Consider the following 21,468-nt stretch of genomic DNA (forward strand, 5'->3'; position numbering starts at 1 on the left):
GGAGAACAGGAGATGATGATAATGCATAAACACATAAACATTGTGGAGGGGGATAAGTAAAACATTCACGTTTGTCTCATGTTGGTGAAAATGCGGAACTCAGGGGAAAGGCTGGAAAGTTGTCCTGTAAATACAGAGCCCATTCCATTTTCAGAGTGCTGTAAACACCAGATCCATTCAGTAAAACCAGACACAATGGGACCCTTCCCCTGCAATGTTTTGGCCACTGAGGCAGAGAATTAACAATTTCCTGCCTGGTATCTTTTCGTGCAGATAGAGCTTGTTCTGATAAACAACTGGGGCTATATTTGTAACTAGAAGTGGACTGGCCTTCCTGTCCTTGTTTCTGAATGTCACAAATATTAAAGCAGGATATGCATAACAGACCAAAGTTGACATCTCCTTTAATCACTGATACTTCTGAATTTGCATCCTGGCTACACTTGAAAAGAGCTACAGAAAGTGAAAAAACTGCTGAAAACAAACAATAAAATATCAGTTACTAAAATTTCTTCAACTGCCTTATTTCAACCTGGTTCCTAAAGAAGATATATTAATTCTAGGTACAGAAATAGAAATTATATTTCAAATGCAATCATGAATTCTTACATGCATCTCTTGGCAAGTAACAACCCCCTCTTTCTCTTCACCAAATTTCTTTTTTCCTTGGGAATTTGGTAGGGAATGAGAATATATATATTTATAGCCTATATATTGATATCAACTCTGATGTTCTTGTAACTCAAATGTACAACATTTTTTTAATGAAAAATAATTCTGTGAAAGACTCTAGGTATTTAAGAAACTTCTGGAGTTGGGGAGTTTGATTGCAGCAGTAGCTAAAAGGCTGAGGAGCCTTCATTGGGATTTATCCAACTTTGTATTGCCCAAACAGTGCTGTTAGAAAAGTGAGCTGAATTTCCTTTGCTGAATTTTCTTGCCCTAAGAGCACGGTCACAGAGCCAACAGCTGGCACAGCTTGCTGCAAAAGGACTGGAAGGTTTTGGTTTATTTGGCTCAAAACCTTTGAATCTGCAACAGAAGGGACACATTTTATTTGAGTGCCCACTTGGCACTTCTAAAATGCACATTTTATCTTCAAATAGTATTTCTATCAAGCCACAGAGCTAGGATCACACTGATGAACAAAAGTGCCAGTGACAAATCCCTAGCCAGGACAAAGACGTCTGCAGCATGGTGGTGTGAAAATGAGCATAATTCCTCAGTTCTGCAAGAGCAGGGCAGCAAAAAGCAACCAAAACCTCCCTTAAAATATCTACCAAAAAATCCCTACCAAAATCTCCCTTAAATGGTAGAAGGACATCCAGTGATCCTTAGAACATCCACAGCATTTCCCTGAATGAAACATTCATAATGCCTACACTACCTAAGAAAAAGCTATTTCTACCTGTGAAAATCACCAGTGCATTGAAATCTCCTTTTATTTTTAGGAGCACTTCATAGAAGTAATAAAAAACCAGGAATTTCTTTTGCTCCCAGCTAATGAAATTGCCAAGCTCTTGTCTAGCGACGACATCAACGTGCCGGACGAGGAGGCAATTTTCCAGGCCCTGATGATGTGGGTGAGGCACGACCTGCAAACCCGCCAGCAGGACCTGGGCATGCTCCTCTCCTACATCAGGCTGCCCCTGCTGCCCCCCCAGGTGGGAACACCAAGGGTTAACGGGGAGCTCTGCCTGCTGGAATGCCTGGGTTGAGCATCCTGCAGGCAGAACTTGGAGGGAAGGTTCTGGTTGGGACTGGAGATTGTTGGTGTTTTTCCACACTTTTAATTTTTTTTTATATCTTCATTGTTTTTAAACACAGATGAATATAAACCCCCCCCCCAGCGCCAGTGTGATCACCAGGCTCAGAATTACCTCTAAAAAATGCCAGTCTATTCCAAAAGCCAAGTGTTCCAATGCTGGGTTGTAATAGCTCCCCTCTAACAGCACAGCAATTTAGATAACATGCAAAGATATTTCCTTAGATTTATCAAACTGCAGGATGGATAAACCACAATGCTTCTTTTTTTATTGCCATAAAAAGCAGGCAAATATTAAAGGGCCTAAATGACTGCTGACAATTCTGAGCACTGACATTACTTGTCCCTTAATTCTGGAAGAGACAATTCATCCATCAAGCTCCAGAGCTGGACATTCTGTTTTACAGGAAGGTGACACTGCTATGTCTGTGTCATAGAGGAATCCTTATATTTCCTCAAAATTTCATATAGAATATTGAGACTGTCAGTCAGGACACTTTATGAATCTGCATGACTGATGCTGCAAATATTCTACCTTGAATAACATATAAAAGTACCATAAACACTTAATTTTAAATATATTTAGTATCTTAGATTCACAGAGATGTCCAGTACTCTGTGGTAATTTATTTACTCACATAAGGAGTTTTCTATAGATTGTGCAGTACCGCAAATTTCTGATTTGAACCTTTTATAAGAGTTTAAAAGAAAGACGTAGGAAAAAATTATTCTAAGCCATCACACTCACAGACTTTTCCCCTCCACCTTTATATAGTTTTGCTTGAGCTAAAGCAGAGTTCCCAGAAAAGCACAAGTGAGTGGTGAGCTCAAAATTAGTATTTGTGGCTACAAATACTTCAATTATTTAAGTACATGCAATTTTAATGATTTAGCTGTATATCAAGATGCTTTTTCCCCCCCGTTTCTTAGCTCCTGGCTGATCTAGAAAACAGCCCCATGTTTGCAGACGACCTTGAGTGCCAGAAGCTGCTCATGGAGGCCATGAAGTACCACCTGCTGCCAGAGAGACGCTCCATGATGCAGAGCCCTCGCACCAAGCCCAGGAAATCCACAGTGGGTGCCCTGTATGCTGTGGGAGGCATGGATGCCACTAAAGGTAAGCCCACAAATTAATTTGATCAGATTAATTCATTGTATTACAGACACTCAGGGAATAGATGGCATTTAGTTAAATATTTCCCATAGGAAAATGTAAATTTAGGGGTAAAAAAGGAAGAAAAAGCAAATTGCAGAATAGAATCCTATGTGCCAGCTGTGCTTTCTTCTTGCAAGAATCATATTTGTAAACACTACACTTATATTTAGGTGCAGACTAAAGAAGTTTGAGTCATATGGTGATTTTTTAAATTAAACTAAGCATGAATTTTTGTGAAAAATAGTTTAATTTTGAATCTGAAGGAAAATTAAATATTTAAAATGTTTCAAGATTTTTTTTACTATTGAACCTTGTGGTCAGTATTCTGACAAAGTAAGAAAGCTCGGATTTCAGAGAAGCAGAAAAATAAAACCAAAAATCATCACAGAACTAGAGAGAACTCCTGCCTAATGCTTATAAATCCTTATTAGAACATTCCAGGTGCAAAGATTTGTATTTTTCATGAACACAGCTTTTCTTCAGGACTTCAAACACAGGGGTTTTTTTTTCAGATTTGTAGTTGAAAGTTAATTATTATAAATATATTCCAGTTTCTATTATTTGATTTTCACAACTGCAATCAGGTTACAGCTTTAAACATTGCACTATTCTATTTAGGAAGCAGAATATTAAATCATTTTCTGCAGGAACCTCAACTTCAAACCCACAGCTTGGAGCCAGAGAACTCTAATTAGTTTAAAGTCTAGCGACTCACAGCACAGAATTACTTTTAGCTGTGTGAGTTCACTTTTAATAGAATCACAAAGAAGATAATCCATTTCATGGTTTACAAAAAGCTGCTGACGACTGATTTTTCCCCACATGAGAGACCTTGCAGAGCTACCTTGCTATCTCTCTGCAATCAAATCAGGTGCAGAACACACATCCATCCCCTGCACAACATGAAAACACTCATTCCTAGCACAATTTAGCAAATTGGAGTTAATCTGGTGCAATTAAGGAGATTCATTAGCGATACTGAGTATTTATGAATTATATCAGGCAACCAGGTAATCTTTAAAGAAAATAAGAACACGATTTTCCAATCATTTTTTCCTAGTAAAGGTTATGTAAAGAAAGGGTTATTTCAGTCAACATGTGCACTTCCTCTTGGTGCCTCCCTTACTTCTCACCTTGGAGTGAAGCCAATTGTTTGAACTTTTGCCTTTTGATGGGTAGGAAGAGCAGCATTTCTGCTCCTCCTGCTGCCCTCCACAGCTCTGACTCAGATTTGGAGCCTGGGCTGGATTGGGAGATAAAGAAACAGCAGAAAGACACCAGGATGCTCTGGAGGAGCAGCTCTGAGAAGGGAATATCTCCCACCCCTGGCAATAACACACTGCCTGTGACAGACACCAGGCAACGCCAGCTTTGCCTTTGTGCTTATCTCAGGTGGGATACCAGGACAAATCTCAAATTCCAACGATCAAAAGAAGATCAAAGAGGCGCTTTTGGGCTGGAATTTTGAAAAATGGAATGCGCCTAAACCACGTTAGGTTTTGTGACTTTCAAATCTTGGAGCCTCTGTAAAAATTGCAGCCCACAGGGTATGGCTGAACACACTCAAACCTGACTGCGTTTTCCCTGTGTTTTAGTTAGTGTGAGAGATTTCCTTTGAAGTGGAGAACTTTGGGGCACTCACGTATTAGCATAGAATAAATGAGAAAGAATCAAAGCAAGGAGCAGCAAACAGAATAACAAGATGGAAAGAACAGGCAAAGAAACCCAGCTGCTCTGAATAAAGGGGAGAAAGCAGAATTTCTGCCTTTTATTGAAGATGGAGCTGGTTTCTTTCCCAACCTATGCATGTGGAAAAACATATAGATAAGAGAAAAGACAGCATGAGATAAACTCTTATTTCACTGAATTTCTGGAGTTCATCAGGTGATCTCTAACAGATCTCTAAACCAAATCCTACCTTTCTTTTCTGCTTTACTGCATGGCTGTTTTCCTGTTGTAAAAGTAATTTCTTAGCCACAAACTGCCTGTTGCTATCTCCCAAACATCACTTGTCTGATCTCAAATCCCAGTCAGGGAAGAAGAAATCAGCTCTGTGTTTCTCACCTGGTTGCCTTTGACTGAGCTGAATTTGAGCTCCAGGGCGCAGTGGCAATTCTGCCTCGGATCTCACTGAGCCGTGGCCTCGCTGTGCTCAGCAGCTCTCAGAGGAGCAATTGTGGCTCCTGAGCAGTGATGAGAGCCAGGGTGTGGAGCAGTGTCAGGCTGAATGGCAGAGAGCTCCTGCCCAAGGAAGGGTTTCTGTAAAATGTTAGTGCAGGTCCAGTGACCTGACAGAAATGAAAAATATGTGTGGTGTGTTAGAGCAGCCAAGCAGCTGCTGCAGAACTGCTGCACAGGTGAGCCTCAGGCAAGATACCTGTGGGAAGCAGGTGTGCACTCACACACAGCCCTGCCTCTTGCCTGACTCCATCCTAAAAGGGAAAACACACACAGGATTCCGGAAGATGCTTAACCAGTTCCTCAGACAGATACATGGATTCTGGTTTTAATATCACTAATGCTTCAGGCACTAACATGGTTAAACAGAAGATTGTTGTGAGGCACTGTAATCATAAGGAATATCAAAAAACCCCAAAACAAACTCACAACCCCCTACTCTCATGGTATTTAAGCAACAGATCCAATTCACCTCCAAAATATGCAGTGCTACAAAAATTGCCATATTGTAATGCTTGGGCACCCCAACAAAGGCAGGAATGATGAGGAGAACTCCATGTTCTCAGAAGGCCAATTTATCACTTTATTATACTATATTATACTAAAGAATACTATACTATACTAAAGAATAAGAAAGGATACTTACTGAATGTTAAAGGGATAATAATGAAAACTCCTGACTCTCTCCAGAGCCCTGACACAGCTTGGCCCTGATTGGCCAATGAGTCGAAACAACTCACAGCAGAATCCAATGGAACAATCACCTGTGTGTAAACAATCTCCAAACACATTCCATATGAGCACAACACAGGAGAAGCGAATGCGATAAGAATTGTTTTCCTTTTCTATGAGGCCTCTCTTGCTGCCTTTCAGCTCCCAGGAGAAAAATCCTGGGTGCAAAGGAATTTTTTCAGAGAATGTGAATGCCACGCTGCCACAATTTAATTCTCCATTTCTTGCCACCAGTATGTTCTCCTAGACTTGCCAACCACACATGCAATAAATGCAGCTTTCTCACTGGGTTCACACGAGAACTGAAGTTTGCAGCAAAACCTCACACACAAAATTTCAATATTTTAGAATTTACTCACGTTTTGAGCTGGCTGCTGGTGGCTGGGCACTGCTCCCTAAGGCTGTCTCTGTTTGTCACAGGCACCACCACAATTGAGAAATATGACCTGAGGACCAACAGCTGGATCCAGATTGGGACCATGAACGGGCGGCGGCTGCAGTTTGGGGTGGCCGTGATTGACAACAAGCTCTACATCGTGGGGGGCAGGGACGGGCTCAAAACCTCCAACCTCGTCGAGTGCTTCAACCCCGTCACCAAGGCCTGGACCGTGATGCCCCCCATGTCCACACACAGGCACGGCCTGGGTAAGAGGGGCTCTGCCTCTGAAACCTCCCAGCACACACGCAGGGCTTTGATCCGCTCCAGCACTGCTGAGAAAACTTCTAACAGCACGCAGAGACACCCAGAAATATTCGTAGAGGATGTTTTTCAAAGAGAGATTTGCCAATTGCCATAATTTTATGGTTTTATTAGTATCCACCTAACTAGCACTGGTGTTCCAGGGTTAATTTTGCTGGTAGTTATTTCCAAAATATAAACTGTGTAACTATATATATTATTTTTGCTATATAAACTATAGCGAAAATAATTAACTTTTCACATGATTTAATGGTCAAGGGATACGTTTGCAATACAATAACAACCTGATTTGGTTTTTTTTAATAAAATATGAAATAAGCCCAGAGGTATCAACCACCTCTGTAACTCAAATCAGGGTTCCCACACTGAAGAAAAAAGTGTATGGAAATAAGTACAACTTCACCAGTTCTAATGTTGTAATTACAAGAAGTTTTACAGAGCTTGGCGGTGGCTTAGTATATATGGTTTTTTTAACTGCAAAATAATCCTTAATATTATTCATGCTGAAGGAATAATATGAATAGGAAATCTAGAATTTATTTACAGAACTATAGAAAATAAGGCTAAGTTTAGAGATGAGTAGACTGTAACAGAGAGAAGATGATGATTTCTGAATTTATATATCCCAGGCCTGATGAAAAAGCTGGCTTCTCTTAAGTTACAGAAACAGGTATTGCTTGAAATCATCAGTAAGTTCAAATGCCATGGAATATTTCTAATTTTATGGATAATAGAGGAAGATTGATCCAGAATTATTTGGCAAAACAATGTGGCCTATGTCACCTTCTCCACTGCTTGACAGAGAAAGGATAGTGCAGGGTTCTTACCAGCTAGAGCACCAAATTTATGAAACCAAATACTAGTAGGTGTCAAAGGGAAAGAAGACCAAACAGATGAAATAATTTGCATTGAAATATTTATAATTCCTGACTGCAGGGGCATAATTCTCCCCAACAAGTAGGTCACAGCCATAAATTGGGGAGCCCAAAGTTTGGCTTCAATCTGTGCCTGGTTTGCAAAGCTGCCTCACTCTTATGGTCCCCATTACCTTCAGGGAGATTCTGTGCAGTTGGTGCTTTTGAAGAAATCAGGCCATGTATATTTAGGCCTGAAAGACAGATTTAGAAAACTTTTAAGCTGCTGGATTGAAACATTTTTCCTTACCTAACAAAGGGAGCAAAGAGCAGCAGCAGCTCCCAAAGGGAAGGCACCAAAGCCCTGCTCTGGAGAAGCACAATGGCCCAGCTTTGTCCACCCAGAGCTTTGCAGTGGCAGCCAAGCTGGCTCTCCTGTGCCTCAGGGACAGCTGATAGGAGCCAGCTCTCACCCAAGAGGCATTAAAATGTTGTGGTGCTCTGGCTGGTAAGGACAGCCAGCTACCCACCCACCCAGGCTTCGTGCTGGCAGCACTACAGAGCTTCAGCTGGCACAGAATTAGGAGACATTGCTGGTTTGGGCATATTTTTCATTGCCTGACTCGAGTTTTGCCTTTTTGTAGCAGAACAACATCGTTCCCCGGTTAGGGGCTCAAATTTGTTTTTGCAAGGTCACCAGAAGTGAAAGAGATAAAAGTCCAAGAAGAGAACATCAGAACTAAAGAGGCTTTCCTCTAATCTTTTGGCAAAAGATAATGGTTATTTAGAAGAGCACTGTATGTGAAGTGCTTGTTTATCTCTATTTATTCTTCCAAATGAAAAGGCAGCTTTCAGATCATTTAATACCAGCCCAAATTGCTTATCTGCATACAGGGAATTAGCGAAATGAATTCGCCGCTGGTCACCGAAACCAAGAGATAATTTGTCCCTAATTCTATTCCATGTCCCTAATTCTATCTCTGAAGGAGTAGCAATGCTTGAAGGACCAATGTACGCAGTTGGAGGCCACGATGGCTGGAGTTACCTGAACACGGTGGAGCGCTGGGACCCGCAGGCGCGGCAGTGGAATTACGTGGCCAGCATGTCCACCCCGAGGAGCACCGTGGGGGTGGCAGCCCTCAACAGCAAGTACGCAACAAGAAAACCTTTCTCTGGGCTTTCATTTGATTCCTTCCCTGCCAGTGCAGCTTCTCGAATTTTATTTTCAGGCTTATGGTTATTAATGACCTCGAGGAAACAAAGAGAAAAATGCAATACATAAAAATAACAAAGGAAAGCCTTTCCTCTGCTATGTGGTAAATTGATTGCAGGCTTGCAGTCAGGTTTCAAAAACATTTCAGCCTTTTTAAATTATAGCAATGTGGAAATGTTATTACATGCACATCAGAATTTTACCTAGAATGTAACATATGGGGATATAAAATCTGCTACTTAAAAAAAATATTCCAAGTTTATGTTTACACTTTAAAATCATTGTGTCTAAATAGACTTAATGTGTACGGAAACAAAGGCTTTCCTTTGTCATACAAATTCACAGCCAATTTTTAAAAAGGTGTATGAGGTGTTTAATGGAAAGAAGATGAGTTTATTAATTATGTATGGAATAAACAGCCTCTTCTAAATCTTATCCTATCCAGATTTGCTCCACCCTCCATCTCTTGCTTAAATATAAAAAATTAAGTGCTAATATATTGAAATATTCTGCTAAGATGCTAAAGCCACTTAAGCCCTTTTACATGGGAACAGACAACTGTGGATCTTACAAAAATTTTCTAAAAAGCCTCTGGTTATGGAGAATACAATTTGAGCCAACATTTCTTATTTAATCCTGTGGGAAGCTCTCAGCAGTCTGTAGGGGCTGGGAACACTCGGTTACAGGCCGACAACTGCATTTACCTGGAGCCTTTGCCACTGGCTTCCCTCATCTCTTTGTAAGTTCCCAAAAAAGAGAAGGATAAAAAGCAGAAACAAAGATGTCAGCAGAGGGATATTTGTAAGTGCGAGCTGGGGGTTTGCATTCATACAAGGCAGGATTCAAGCTGTAGAGGCAGAAGTGCCTCTCCAGGTCCCTGCTATAGCTCAGAGGAAATGTTCTCAGCAGAAACCCAACCAGAAACTCCTCCTGGTGCCTTCCACAGCAGCAACATGCAGGAAACCACTTTGTCAGAGAGGAAATCAGCCCGATCCTGACTCTGTTCTCAATCATTGCTGATACAAACTGTCTCCAGCAGGGCTTAAATCACGTCTGTTAGTCTGGTGATGTAATTTCTGGCATAGCAGGAGATCAAATGTCCATCACTCAGTGCTACTGCTGCGCTCCAACCAAGAGAATGCTTCTCCTTTTCCTGTTTCCCTAAACCACACCATATTTTTTCCTGTTTAACCCCACCAGCAAAGCCTTTGCATATCTGTGGAGCAGCACTTTCTGACCAATAAATGGTCCATTGAAAACATCAGTCAATGATGCTATATTTGGTCTTTTCCTCAAAGAATGGGAAACACCACCGTGTTTGTAGACATGTTGTGGAAAACAAAGGATCCCAACCAATCACTTTGTGTATACAGAGATTTCCTTGCCCTGTAAAAGCTGTGTAAACAAGCAGGCTGTATCAATGGCACGATGTGAAAAGAAAATAAATCAAAGCCTCGAGTTTTGTATGGATCAGACAACAAACTGCACAACCAAACTCAATTTTATCAAGTGAACAAACATTAGAAGAGAGAAAGCTGCAGAGTTTTTATTATTCTAAGGGTCAATAGAAGAATCTTCTAGCTAAAATATGCACCAGAGAAATCGGAAAGATTTTTAAGTGTCTGGAATAAAACAGGCACTTCTAAAGGAAAATTCAGCCGATCTGGTTTACTCTTGCAATGGGCAAGTTGCACATTTCCCTAGTTCCTTATTAGAGTTCCCTCTAATAAGCTGCACTAAATAAATGAAATTTCATGGCAGAAAACAATAACAAAGGTATGAAAGGGAGCAGAAAAACCAGCACACTCAACACCTGAACATCTGTGCCTATTACATTCCATCCTAGTCCAGAAGCACCCAAGTCAGCTTGAGACCAGAAACAAGTTCAGGTTTTGCAAAATTCATCGACAAAAAGCCACAACCCTGTGACATTTTTTAATATGGATTACCACAATTTATTCCTACAAGTTCCCCCAACATTTTTTAACAGAGATTACCACAATTTATTCTTACATGTTGCCCCAACATCAGCTGTTTAAATCTCTGTTTGCTAAGAGCCTTTAGGCTGAACAGACAAGATGACACAAGGTGGTCCCTTCTGTCCAGCAGATTTTCTTAAATACAGACTCAGAGGAAAATATATTTACTATATATTTTATATATGTTTTTGATATCTGTTCAAGTTATTAAAGTTAACTGCGCAGGAAAAAGTTTCAATGTGGTAATATGTCATACTCTGTAGCCCTGTTCCAGGGAATGCCACCATATGTTTCAAACATATGCAGCATCTTTCAATTCAGTTCTTTCTATTGGCTCACATTTAGAGAACCTGATATGAATTTTTAAGCTTAATTTTCATGTGTGGCTGCTTGAACATTTCCACTGTAAGTGAAGAATGTAACTTCATCTAACATGGCTTTATGTTAGATGGCAAACATCTAACACGATTGCCTTTTAGCAAAGGAAGTTCCAGAGTGCAGCAAATAATGACAACTTTAAAGTGCTCTGAATGAAGTCAGCCAGATAAAAATTCTCATTAGTTGGAGAGTAGAGACTGAAATGCTTTCCTGCTTGCGGGTTGCTGTCGCAGGCTGTACGCAGTCGGTGGGCGAGACGGGAGCTCCTGCCTGAAATCCATGGAGTGCTTTGACCCTCACACAAACAAGTGGAGCCTGTGTGCCTCCATGTCCAAGAGGAGGGGAGGTGTTGGTGTGGCCACCTACAACGGGTTCCTGTACGCCGTGGGGGGCCACGACGCTCCTGCTTCCAACCACTGCTCCCGCCTGTCCGACTGCGTGGAGAGGTAGGAAACCATTTTTTCCTCTTCTCTTTACATTCTGAGAAGGGATTCTAGAATAGATTATCTTCATAGTTGGAATGCTGTGTTTGTAAAACGTATCCCACTATTTTGAAATAATATTTTGAGCAGGAATTTCCAAGTGATTTCCAATACTTTTGTGATAACAAAAAAAATTAGACCTCAGTAGCAAATTCCTCCCTTCTGCCTGAGCTACCCCAGAGTCAGGGGAAAGGAACTGAAGTACTGAGACAAGTCAAGATGTGACCTTCCTATTTCTCAAATGTCAGAACTGAGGTTTGGGCTGCTTGTGCCATATGCTGTAGGAATTAAATTCTTTTTAGCTTGACTGATACTGATGAAAGTTGTAAAAATATAAGAAGTGTCACAGTCTTGTCATTTGGGGAAAAGGAAGGAAAACTGAGCGTGTGTTAAAATCTGCTGTGAACAACAACTGTCAAATTTTGCTCTCAGTTACATGGGGTAAAATAGGAATTACCTGGAATTCACTGCAATTTATATTGGAATAGATCAGAAATAAAATCAATATTAATGTAAGATACTGCCATGCATTTAGTGTGAGAAACTTAGAGCTACCACACAAGATATTGAACTTCTTTTATAGTAAACTTCTCTGAAAACATTAATTCTGACAATAAACAGAAAACCAAAAGCTTTAAGGAGGAAGAAAATGATAAAATATTGAAATTAACTTTGCTGAGTCCACTGATGGCCATGCTATCATCCCCTCAAGTCCCATTTGTGCTTAAATTGTATTGATGGCTTAATGTAATTGAAATGAAGAGACTGTAATCAAAAAGTGAAAACAGGAGCATTTTCTGTGTGCTTGAAGGCCCCTCTAGTGGCTAAACCAAAAACTGAATTGTTGCGTTCACATTCTCTGAAAAAATCCCTTCCCCAGGATTTTTCTCCTGGAAAGCTGAGAGGCCTCAGAGAAAAAGGAAAACAATAATTATCTGATTTGGTTCTCCTGTGTGGAATGTGTTTGGAGATTGTTTACCCACAGGTGATTGTTTCATTGGATTTTGCTGTGAGTTGTTTTGACTCTTTGGCCAATCAGGGCCAAGCTGTGTGGAGACTCTGGAAAAAGTCACAAGTTTCCATTATTATCTTTTTAGCATTCAGTAATATAATCTTATTAATTATAAGATATATTATCCACTAATTAATAAGATAATATTACTGAATACAGCATTCAGTAATATTATCTTATTAGCATTCAATAATTCTTTTTAGCATTCATATATTTTCTGTATTCTTTACTATAGTAAGTATAATACTATGTTATTTAGTATCTTTTCTGTATTATTTAGTTTCCTTTCTGTATTCTTTAGTATACTTGGTACAATATTATATTATATAATATAGTTAGTATAATACTATATTATATTAGAGAGTAATATACTATAGATAGTATCGTTATGCTATCTTTAGTATAATATTCTTTAATATAAAATAGGATTATAAAATAATAAATTGGCCTTTTGAGAACATGGAATCAGATTCATCATTCCTGCCTTCATTGGGACATTCCCAGCAAACACAATACTGAATCACATCTCAGTTGTACTCATTCAGAAAAGCAGCACAGGAGAAAACAAGCAAATATCAGCAATTTAAACCTTAAATGTGCCTCCACCACGCATTTTTCTGAATTTGACCCCCACGTTTCCTAGGTATGACCCCAAAACGGATGCCTGGACCACGGTGGCCCCGCTGAGCGTGCCGCGGGACGCCGTGGGGATCTGTCCCCTGGGGGACCGGCTCTATGCCGTGGGCGGCTACGACGGCCACTCCTACCTGGACACCGTCGAGTCCTACGATGCTCAGAACAACGAGTGGACAGAGGTAATGGGGTGCCTCAGAAAGGGCAGGGGATCTTCCTGCAGATAGGGATGATTCTGTCCAAATAACCGGGAAATTGTCACCGGTTTGGGGGGAAAACGACACGTCAGGATGTAGGAAATACTGTATGATACTGGAGGTGGGCTTCCATAAAATATCAGCCCCCTCCCCTGCAAAATAACCATGTAGAACATTTCACACTGAGGGGTGGAGGAATTGCATGGGCTAGCAAACCAGCTTGCACAAATCACTTTGGGTTTTAAGTGTTTAAATTCCCTGTTGGCAGAGCTGGTGTGTTTGTCAGCCATGCCCTCTTCTGGAGGCACCTCCAGACTTTGATATTTATGGCCCTCTCCACTGAGACCAAGAGGAAATCCCTGCACTGCCAGGATCCTTTTGCAGCCATCTAAAATATCTTCATATTAGATGAAGACCAGAAACAAGTCCCTGGTTTTGAAGACCAAAATCAGTCCCTGGTTTTGGAACACTGGATGTGAAGGGCTTTGAACATGCCAGGGGGACAACCCCAGGCTAAACACTTATTACTGAATTTTGCCAAAAAGCACAAACTGTGTTTTCATACCTTAGTTAAACCTAATTTTTTTAGCATTACATCAGTTTGAATGAACAAATTGCTTTCCTATTAATCTGAAAGTAATTTCTTCTGGTCCTATCCATAGGGTGCTACTAAAAATGTTTCCTGCTTTTTCTTTTCCGTTTTCCTTTTCCTTTCTAGGAAGTTCCTGTCAACATTGGCAGGGCTGGAGCGTGTGTGGTTGTTGTGAAGTTGCCCTGAGGACTGTAAATTACCATGACACTGAACTGAGTGGAGTCTCAGAAATGAAGAAACATTTCCAGGACAGTACAGACTGCTCACACCTCAGCATCCCTCCCTTACAGACAATATTCATCCCTGAGCCATCACACCATTACAGCACAGAAGTGTCTTCCTGCATCACAAAAATCAGAAAACTTTGCAGAAGTGAATGACTTTGTTATGCCTAATACGTAAAATCCAGTATGAATGTTTGAATGGTTCAGGTTTGTTACAAAATTGTATCTGTTATTTATAAATTGCAGCAGTGAGAGATGTGTATAAGAATTCAAAAACTTTTTCCTTTCTATGTTGTCAGGAATGCTAAGGTTTATAAAAAAAGGTTTTATATTTTAAGTACATGAAAATGACTATGAAACACCTCCAACAGGGAATTGCACAAAAAGAAATATTTACTCCTAAGTATTACTGTCAACAGAATATTCTCTGCAGAAGCAACTTAATTTCTATATTCAGAAATTAAACTCTTAAATTAACTTTAAAATCAAATCAAAGAAACAAATAATTTATTTGTTCTTTACCATCCAGCACTGCTAGAACTGTGACAGAATATCCATTTTTAGCAGTGCATTAAATTGAATAGTAGGGTTAAGGTACCTTTATCCTATTGTGTGCCAGCAGAAAGAAATCTCTCTTGTCAAAACATAATGCAAATATAATTTGCAATAATTTTCACTGCATAGATTTGTGATATTTTAATGCTGCTCTGTGTCAGGTTACTCATGGATTTCTCTTTGCCCACTAACCATCTGTCAGTATGTGTTAAACTAACCTGACTATTCTTGGGATAATAACCATGCATTAAATTTTAAAACAATCACATGATTACATTCCTTGAATATAACTTACAAAATGAAATTTTTATATCATATTGATATGACAATCTTTGACCTCAGCTGAAGATTACCAGCTTTCTCTCATGTACAGTAGAAATATGATAAGGAATAAACCACACCCACTGTGTAACTTTAGATACCATTTCTGTAAACCTGTTTATGTTCTATCTGGAATTAGTGGAATGATGAAAATCAAGAACAAACAGGAAAAGGATCACCTGAGAACAGCACATAGCATTCCACTTGCATGATATTTTCTTTATTGTGTGCCAATTTCTACTGTTTTGCTTTAAGTTCATTTTTTATAATTTCAAAATGCTGAAAGTGTATTCTAGAAAAAAGAATGTATGTAAAATATTCTATGCTGTAAAGCACAATATTTGGTCAGTATCCACCTCAGTGTTTGTTATGTTGTTGTTTTGTCAGTATCAGAAAATTCAGGACAGAGACAAAGATCTCTGAATGTGTAGGCCAACTTTCCTGATAGAATACTGTGGTTTCAGATTTTAGCAATATGCTATTTTAAAACAAATTTATAGTATTAAACTTATTGAATGCCTCTAAGGAAAAAAAAAAAATCTCATAAGCATATTTATAAAAAAAAGAACATTTTTAACTTTAAAAATCAATTATGTTTATATATAGCATGCTGCATTCAAATAAACTTTACTTTCTCTGCTAAGAAAAATTTGGACTATATTTTCTATTTGGACTATACTTTCAAAACTAGAAGACACAGAAGCATCAATCTCATTTTTGTACACGAAAAGAACAAAAGATGCACAAAAATCCAAGCAAATGGGGAATGAACCGTAAACCAGTTTGTGGGTTCCAGAGGTCACATCAGAAGAATATCATTAAATATTTTAATTTCCCAGCAAATCAAGGATCTGAAGCAAACACAAGGGGCCAAGCACAGACAGAATCTGCCCAGTGCACTGGGGAGTGGGAGATGGGAGTTGTTCCTCTCTCCATGTCCACAGTGGAGCTGTCTGTCCACATACCCAAAACATCTTCTTGCAGCAAACACCAACTTTTAAACATTAATAATAATAATTCTCACATTTCTCCCCTATTCTTTGTCATTCTGCTTTGGCCCTGCAACAGCCACGTGCAATCTTTTATATGAATAAGGATTTGTGCGGATGCAGGGAGAGGATCCCTGCTGCTTTTCACTCAAGCTATAAATCATGCTTTTCTCCTAAAACAGCACACCCTGCTTCCAGGGACCAGCACAGCCCCATGTGTTTGGAATACACTGGTGTTGAATGCTCATTTTTTAAAATTCCAACATAAAAATGATACAAATAATGTGCAACTTGATGGCAACATGGGCAAGAGGCACATCAGGGCAGACTGACAGACTGACAATGCCAATGGGCCTGACCCACTGAGGCTTTGCAGGGAATTTGAAGTTTTCTTGCGAAAAAGAAGGCAGAAGCCCCAAGTGAGAGAAAGCAGCCATGGCTCCTGAGCTAATTGATAGGTTTATAAATAAAAGCCCATCTCCAAAAACCTGTTCAAGTCTATAGCCCCTTAATCCAAACACACAGAATCTTTGGGATGACACAGAGCTCCCCTGCCTTTGTCCCCTTCTCAGCTTGCAAATTTTATTAAATGCTCTATCAGTAAAGAAGACAGGAAACACTTAGGGAAAACACTTAGATATAAACTATCTCCTTAAATGTCTCTCAAAATACACACTGCCATTTCTGTAATTTAATAAAGGCTCACAAGGAGTATTAGAACACTTCCTGTATTTCTCTACAGCTCTCTATAGAAATCCTGTCATGAGGTTTGCTTATGTAAAAAATAACACAAGGCAGAAAAAATATGTCATGGTTTTAGCTTGCAGAAATCAGCTCCATTTATCAGTTTAATAATAGCTCTTCCTTGCATGAACCACAGCCTCTGAGGCAGAGCATGTGAATATTTGCATGTGTGTGCTATGGGATGAGATGCTCTCATTTCTGTGGCAAGGCTGAAGTGGCAAATGCACTTTAATTTAAAGTTTGAGGCTGCATCTTTTTATAGAAACATGACCAAGATAAATACAGGTATGGGGAAAAGGGAAAGGATGGGAAGGATATGGTGGTTTTAGTACTGAACTTTAAGGGTTTTGTTTTGTTTTCTCCATATTATTTGTACAGCAGTAAAAAACCATGTGAAAGGAAACCAGCACTCCACAAAAGGAAACTGGGCTCTTAACAGGAAGGTGGAAGGAAAGAAAGCAATAGAATTTGAAGGCTTGGGTGATAACTCTACATGAGCTGCAGTAGCAATGACACTTTAAGTAAATAGGATGCATGGGGAGCAGGGATACCACTTACCCCTGAAATCAGTTCTGAAAGGCTGAAGGTGCAGCTTAACCCTGTCTCTGTCTAGTAGGAGATCTTTAGGCCAAGAGCACAAGCCCAGAAAAATCCCTCCCACAGTGGCAGTGACACTGGGAGGAAAGCAGTATTAGAGCTATTTAAATCCATCACAATAAAAATAAATTATAGGCATAATAAAAATAAATTATAGTCACAATAAAAATAAATTATATCCCTGATAGAATATAATTTTTTATTTCTTGCATAACACAGCTACACTAAACCCCAACCTCAACTGATCAGTTCCGAGTGTCTTCAAATTTTACAAACCAAGGAGTGAACAGCCTCCATTCACAGTTTATAGGAACTTAGTAAGGATTTACTCAATCCAGGCAGTAACACGAGAATTTTTCCCTGACAAGGTCACACATAGTACATTTTCCACACAGGATATTTCAGTGCGAATTTCCTTAGAGTTGCTTGGTGTTTGCCCGTTAATTTCTCACTCAGGGCGCACATGACACTCTTAGATCCATTTCTTAATAATGACTCCTCCTCCTCAGCAAATTGGATAAAACTTTTCTCATCCCCCAGTCCTTGTAAAGCCCTGAGCACAGGGGATTTGAGCGAGACTCGAGCTCAGCTCAGGCTCAGTTTGCCATTCAGGCTCTGCTCAGAAGATGGTGCTATGTGACAATTTTTGGAGAATCCTGACTAAGAGAACACGAGGCTGCCTTGTAGTAATATCTATCCTTGAAATATAAAACCACTCTTTAATACTCTCCAGAGCCCCCTCCATTTAGTGGAGCTGCCTCACGGACACGCTCCCCTCACACACAGACATTGCTGAGCTCCTCGGGAAAGTTTGGAATCAAAAATTACTGAGTTACAGCAAAGCCCATTCTGCAAATATTCCCAAACCAGCAGCTGGTACTGCTGCCCTAGTGCCTGTAGTGGGTTTTGGCACATGGAAATTAAAAGTTGTTTGTGTTTGATTTCGCTGAGTTCAAGCCATGGAACCCATTTCTGTGGCTGCAAAGGTTTGGGTTGAAAAGCCAAGGATGTGGGCAGGGGGATGAAGAGAAGGGTCTGTTTTGGCCCATTAGCCATCAACCAGCCAGGAAACCCACAGCACCCACCTCTGGCTTCATCCAGACATTTTTAAGCTGCAGTTCCTGATGTGGGGTAAGACTGCACAGCTCTGCCATTTAGAAAGTGTGCACAACAAATCCATAGGTGTTAAAGCCATAAATAAAATATAAAAAGGTTTCTGCCCTGTTTCCCTATTTTCCATACTAGGATAGCCATGAAACAGAGCCAGAGGTGAATACAATGTGATGTATATGAAGATAAGGAATCTTCATACAGTCATTCCTGACAATTCTTTTTATAGAGGATTAAGCAGGGCTTCATCCTTCCACTGCAGCAGGGAACAGGGAATATTGAATATTCCCAGATATTGGATGCAACTTTTCCAGGATTCAGCAGTCTCACCTCACCTCTCTAAACACAGAGCTGCAACTTGCTTTTATATGTAGTTCTCCCTGTCACCTCCAATTCATAGACAGTTCAATAATACTACTTCCAGAATTCAGAAAGATGTTCTGAAGCAAAACATTAAAAAAGTTCAGTTTATGAATTATTCTTTACAGAAAATAGAGACTAATTTACAGTCAGCTTTATGCTGTTTATAAGACAGCTCTAAATAGAAACAATTTTTTAAATGTTGGGGAAAGTGAAATGTTAGAGCACTTGTCACTGACCCTCTCCTTTTGATTAAAGGGGTAACTATTCCTCACTGACTTCTGTCAGCTCCAGGTAAGTCTGAGCTCAGAGACATTTCACTATGTTCTCTTCAGAAGTTAAAACAACACAAATATCTTAATAATCTGTTGTGAACCACCACTATTACATGGTAAATTTTGCTTTGGTTTTTTTAGGACATCTACCCCCCTCAAAAACATTTTCTCAATAATTACAACCGTGGAACAAAAAAAGCTCCATAGAAAACCTCTTTATTTCTGTGACACAAGCAGCAGAGATGGAAAGAGAGACAAAAATTGAAATTTATTTCCTCATCTTTCCAAACTCCTAAGTGTCCAACTGGTCCCTTTCAAAAGCCAGAGTTAATATTTGCATGCAGCTCTTTGCATAACAAGTCTCAGTGGCTCTTCCCCTGCCTCCTCCTCCTCACTAAAAACGAGCTTTCTTGCAAAAAGCTTGGAAATATAATTTCCCCAGAGGCTCATCTATGCATTACCTCCCTCCTATTCTCACAAAAAACATCTCCTATTCTCTTACAAACAAACATCCTGCCCCCAAATCCTCCAAATCCCCACGTGCCAAAGGCTTTCCTGCCTTTGAGATTCCCCTCCCAAAGCTCAGCTTTTATCTGACACTGCTCCCATGTAAAATCAGGCGCGAGAAAATAATGCCAATTGTCACCAAAGCAGTCCAAGTGGGAACAGTTTTAATTTCAAGCATTCAAATGTAGGCTAATCTTTCTTAAAATAAAGATAAAATCAGCACTTCTAGATGAAAAAATAAAAGCCTATGTACAGCTACAGAACAACTGATGATAATTGAAAAACCCCATTCTGCCCAAGGCATCTCTGATAAGAATTGATTATCAAAGACCTCATTAGTTTCTTTCACTCCACACTGTTTGTGCTGAACAATAGTAAATAAAAAGTCTTGTGATGATTGTGTCTTTACAACCTCAAGTATTGCACGAGCTCAGAAAAACATGTGCTTGTCTGATTCACTTGGGGAAAACACTGTGCCATATAAAGAAAAATTCATTTTAATCACACTCAGCAATCAGATTCCTTTGTGGGGAAAGGGGCCTGCAGCTGCTGGGTGGAATCAAACATGCTGCAAGAATAAAGAGAAATCTCTGTGGCGTGTTCTTCCCCAGCAATATTGTGCACACTGCATTGACAATGTCCTGTGAAACTGGGGGAGGCTGGGGAGGAGAGGTCAGGAGCTAAAAGAGACACTACAGAGTAGGGAAAAATACATCTCAAAAAGTAACTCCTCCGAGGAGCCTGTCCAACTTAATTTGATCCTTAAAATACAATAAAATACAATATAAAAATCTCATCTGGTGCTTTGCTACAGGAAGTAAAAAGGGCCATGAAGCAAAGCAGGAGCAATGAAGCTCTAAGTGAATACAAGAGAATTTCTTACAGATTTCCTTCCTGTTTTCTTCCTTCCAATAACAGAATTGTCAAATCAGAAAGCAACATTTTATTTGGAATCTGTTTCACTCTACACTTAGTAACTTAGAGATTAAAATTGTATAAAATTCACATTTCCATTACCTAGCATGCAGACACAGCAACAGAGTTAAAATTCATGGTGATTAAATGCCAAGAGGTTTTTATTTCCTTTAGCAATAAAGAGCTGAAGGCCTTTAAAAAATGTTAAAAGCCAACAAGATCTGAAACGTAATGTAATTTTCTTAAGTTTTAACAATCAACCCCTGTGAACTTCACTTTACATATATTTTGTTTGTTTGGTATTTCCTTGTGTTTCTTCTCTTTTTTTTCCTGGTCAAACCTTTTTTATTTAATTTTATTTTTGTATTTTCTCCACTAGGTTGTCATCATAAAACCCTTCTAATTCTCTTATGACTGTTGGGTTTATTCAGCCCTCCAGAGACAGATATAATGCAAAGTCCACTACAATGTTGGGATCTTCTCATAAAAGTACTGTAGCTACTGATGAAAGCAAACTTTAGCAAAAAAGTTGTTTCAGGAATATTGTTTGGAAACCAATTTGATACTTCTCATTATCTTGAATGGTTTATAGTCCCCTAATTTATTGATGTAGCTCATTGTTATTATTTAAAATGCAGAGCTACATGCTTTACTGTCAAATGAGAATTTGAGAACAGACATTTGCAAGTGTTTAAACAGAATTTTGTAGAATTGTTTTGGGATATTGATTGATAACTGCAAGCAACAAGCTCTTGATTTGAGCATGAAAATAACTTCTTTTTCAGCTAAAAGCTTTTTTTTATACCTGTGTATTGACAGAGTCAGGATTTTAAGGGACACTGCAAGAATCTAAAAGTGATCTGCAAATTAAGATATAATTTCTGTGCAGTGTATTAAAAGTTTCTTGACTCCACGGTTAAAAGCTCATTTGCTCTTCTGTCATAAACTGTCAAATAAACTGAGTTCAAGCTGTTCTATCAAATACATCAGACCATGCCTT

General features: G+C 39.5%; 1 protein-coding gene across 1 annotated transcript in view; it reads left to right on the forward strand.

The window, feature by feature from the left end:
- Positions 1 to 15,710, forward strand: part of KLHL4 (kelch like family member 4) — a 38,693-nt gene extending 22,983 nt beyond the window's left edge. Inside the window, exons 5-11 of the mRNA XM_054289879.1 lie at positions 1,452 to 1,664; positions 2,696 to 2,882; positions 6,252 to 6,476; positions 8,372 to 8,534; positions 11,189 to 11,401; positions 13,093 to 13,264; positions 13,998 to 15,710. Of these exons, the coding sequence (XP_054145854.1) occupies positions 1,452 to 1,664; positions 2,696 to 2,882; positions 6,252 to 6,476; positions 8,372 to 8,534; positions 11,189 to 11,401; positions 13,093 to 13,264; positions 13,998 to 14,057 (1,233 nt within the window). The 3' untranslated portion in view covers positions 14,058 to 15,710. The remainder of the gene's footprint in view (positions 1 to 1,451; positions 1,665 to 2,695; positions 2,883 to 6,251; positions 6,477 to 8,371; positions 8,535 to 11,188; positions 11,402 to 13,092; positions 13,265 to 13,997) is intronic.
- Positions 15,711 to 21,468: the final 5,758 nt, after the last annotated feature.

This window comes from Melozone crissalis, unplaced genomic scaffold (genome assembly GCF_028551555.1).
Source record: "Melozone crissalis strain CALT ecotype California unplaced genomic scaffold, PUWL_Pcris_2 ptg000068l_1, whole genome shotgun sequence".
NCBI classification, from domain to species: Eukaryota; Metazoa; Chordata; class Aves; order Passeriformes; family Passerellidae; genus Melozone; species Melozone crissalis.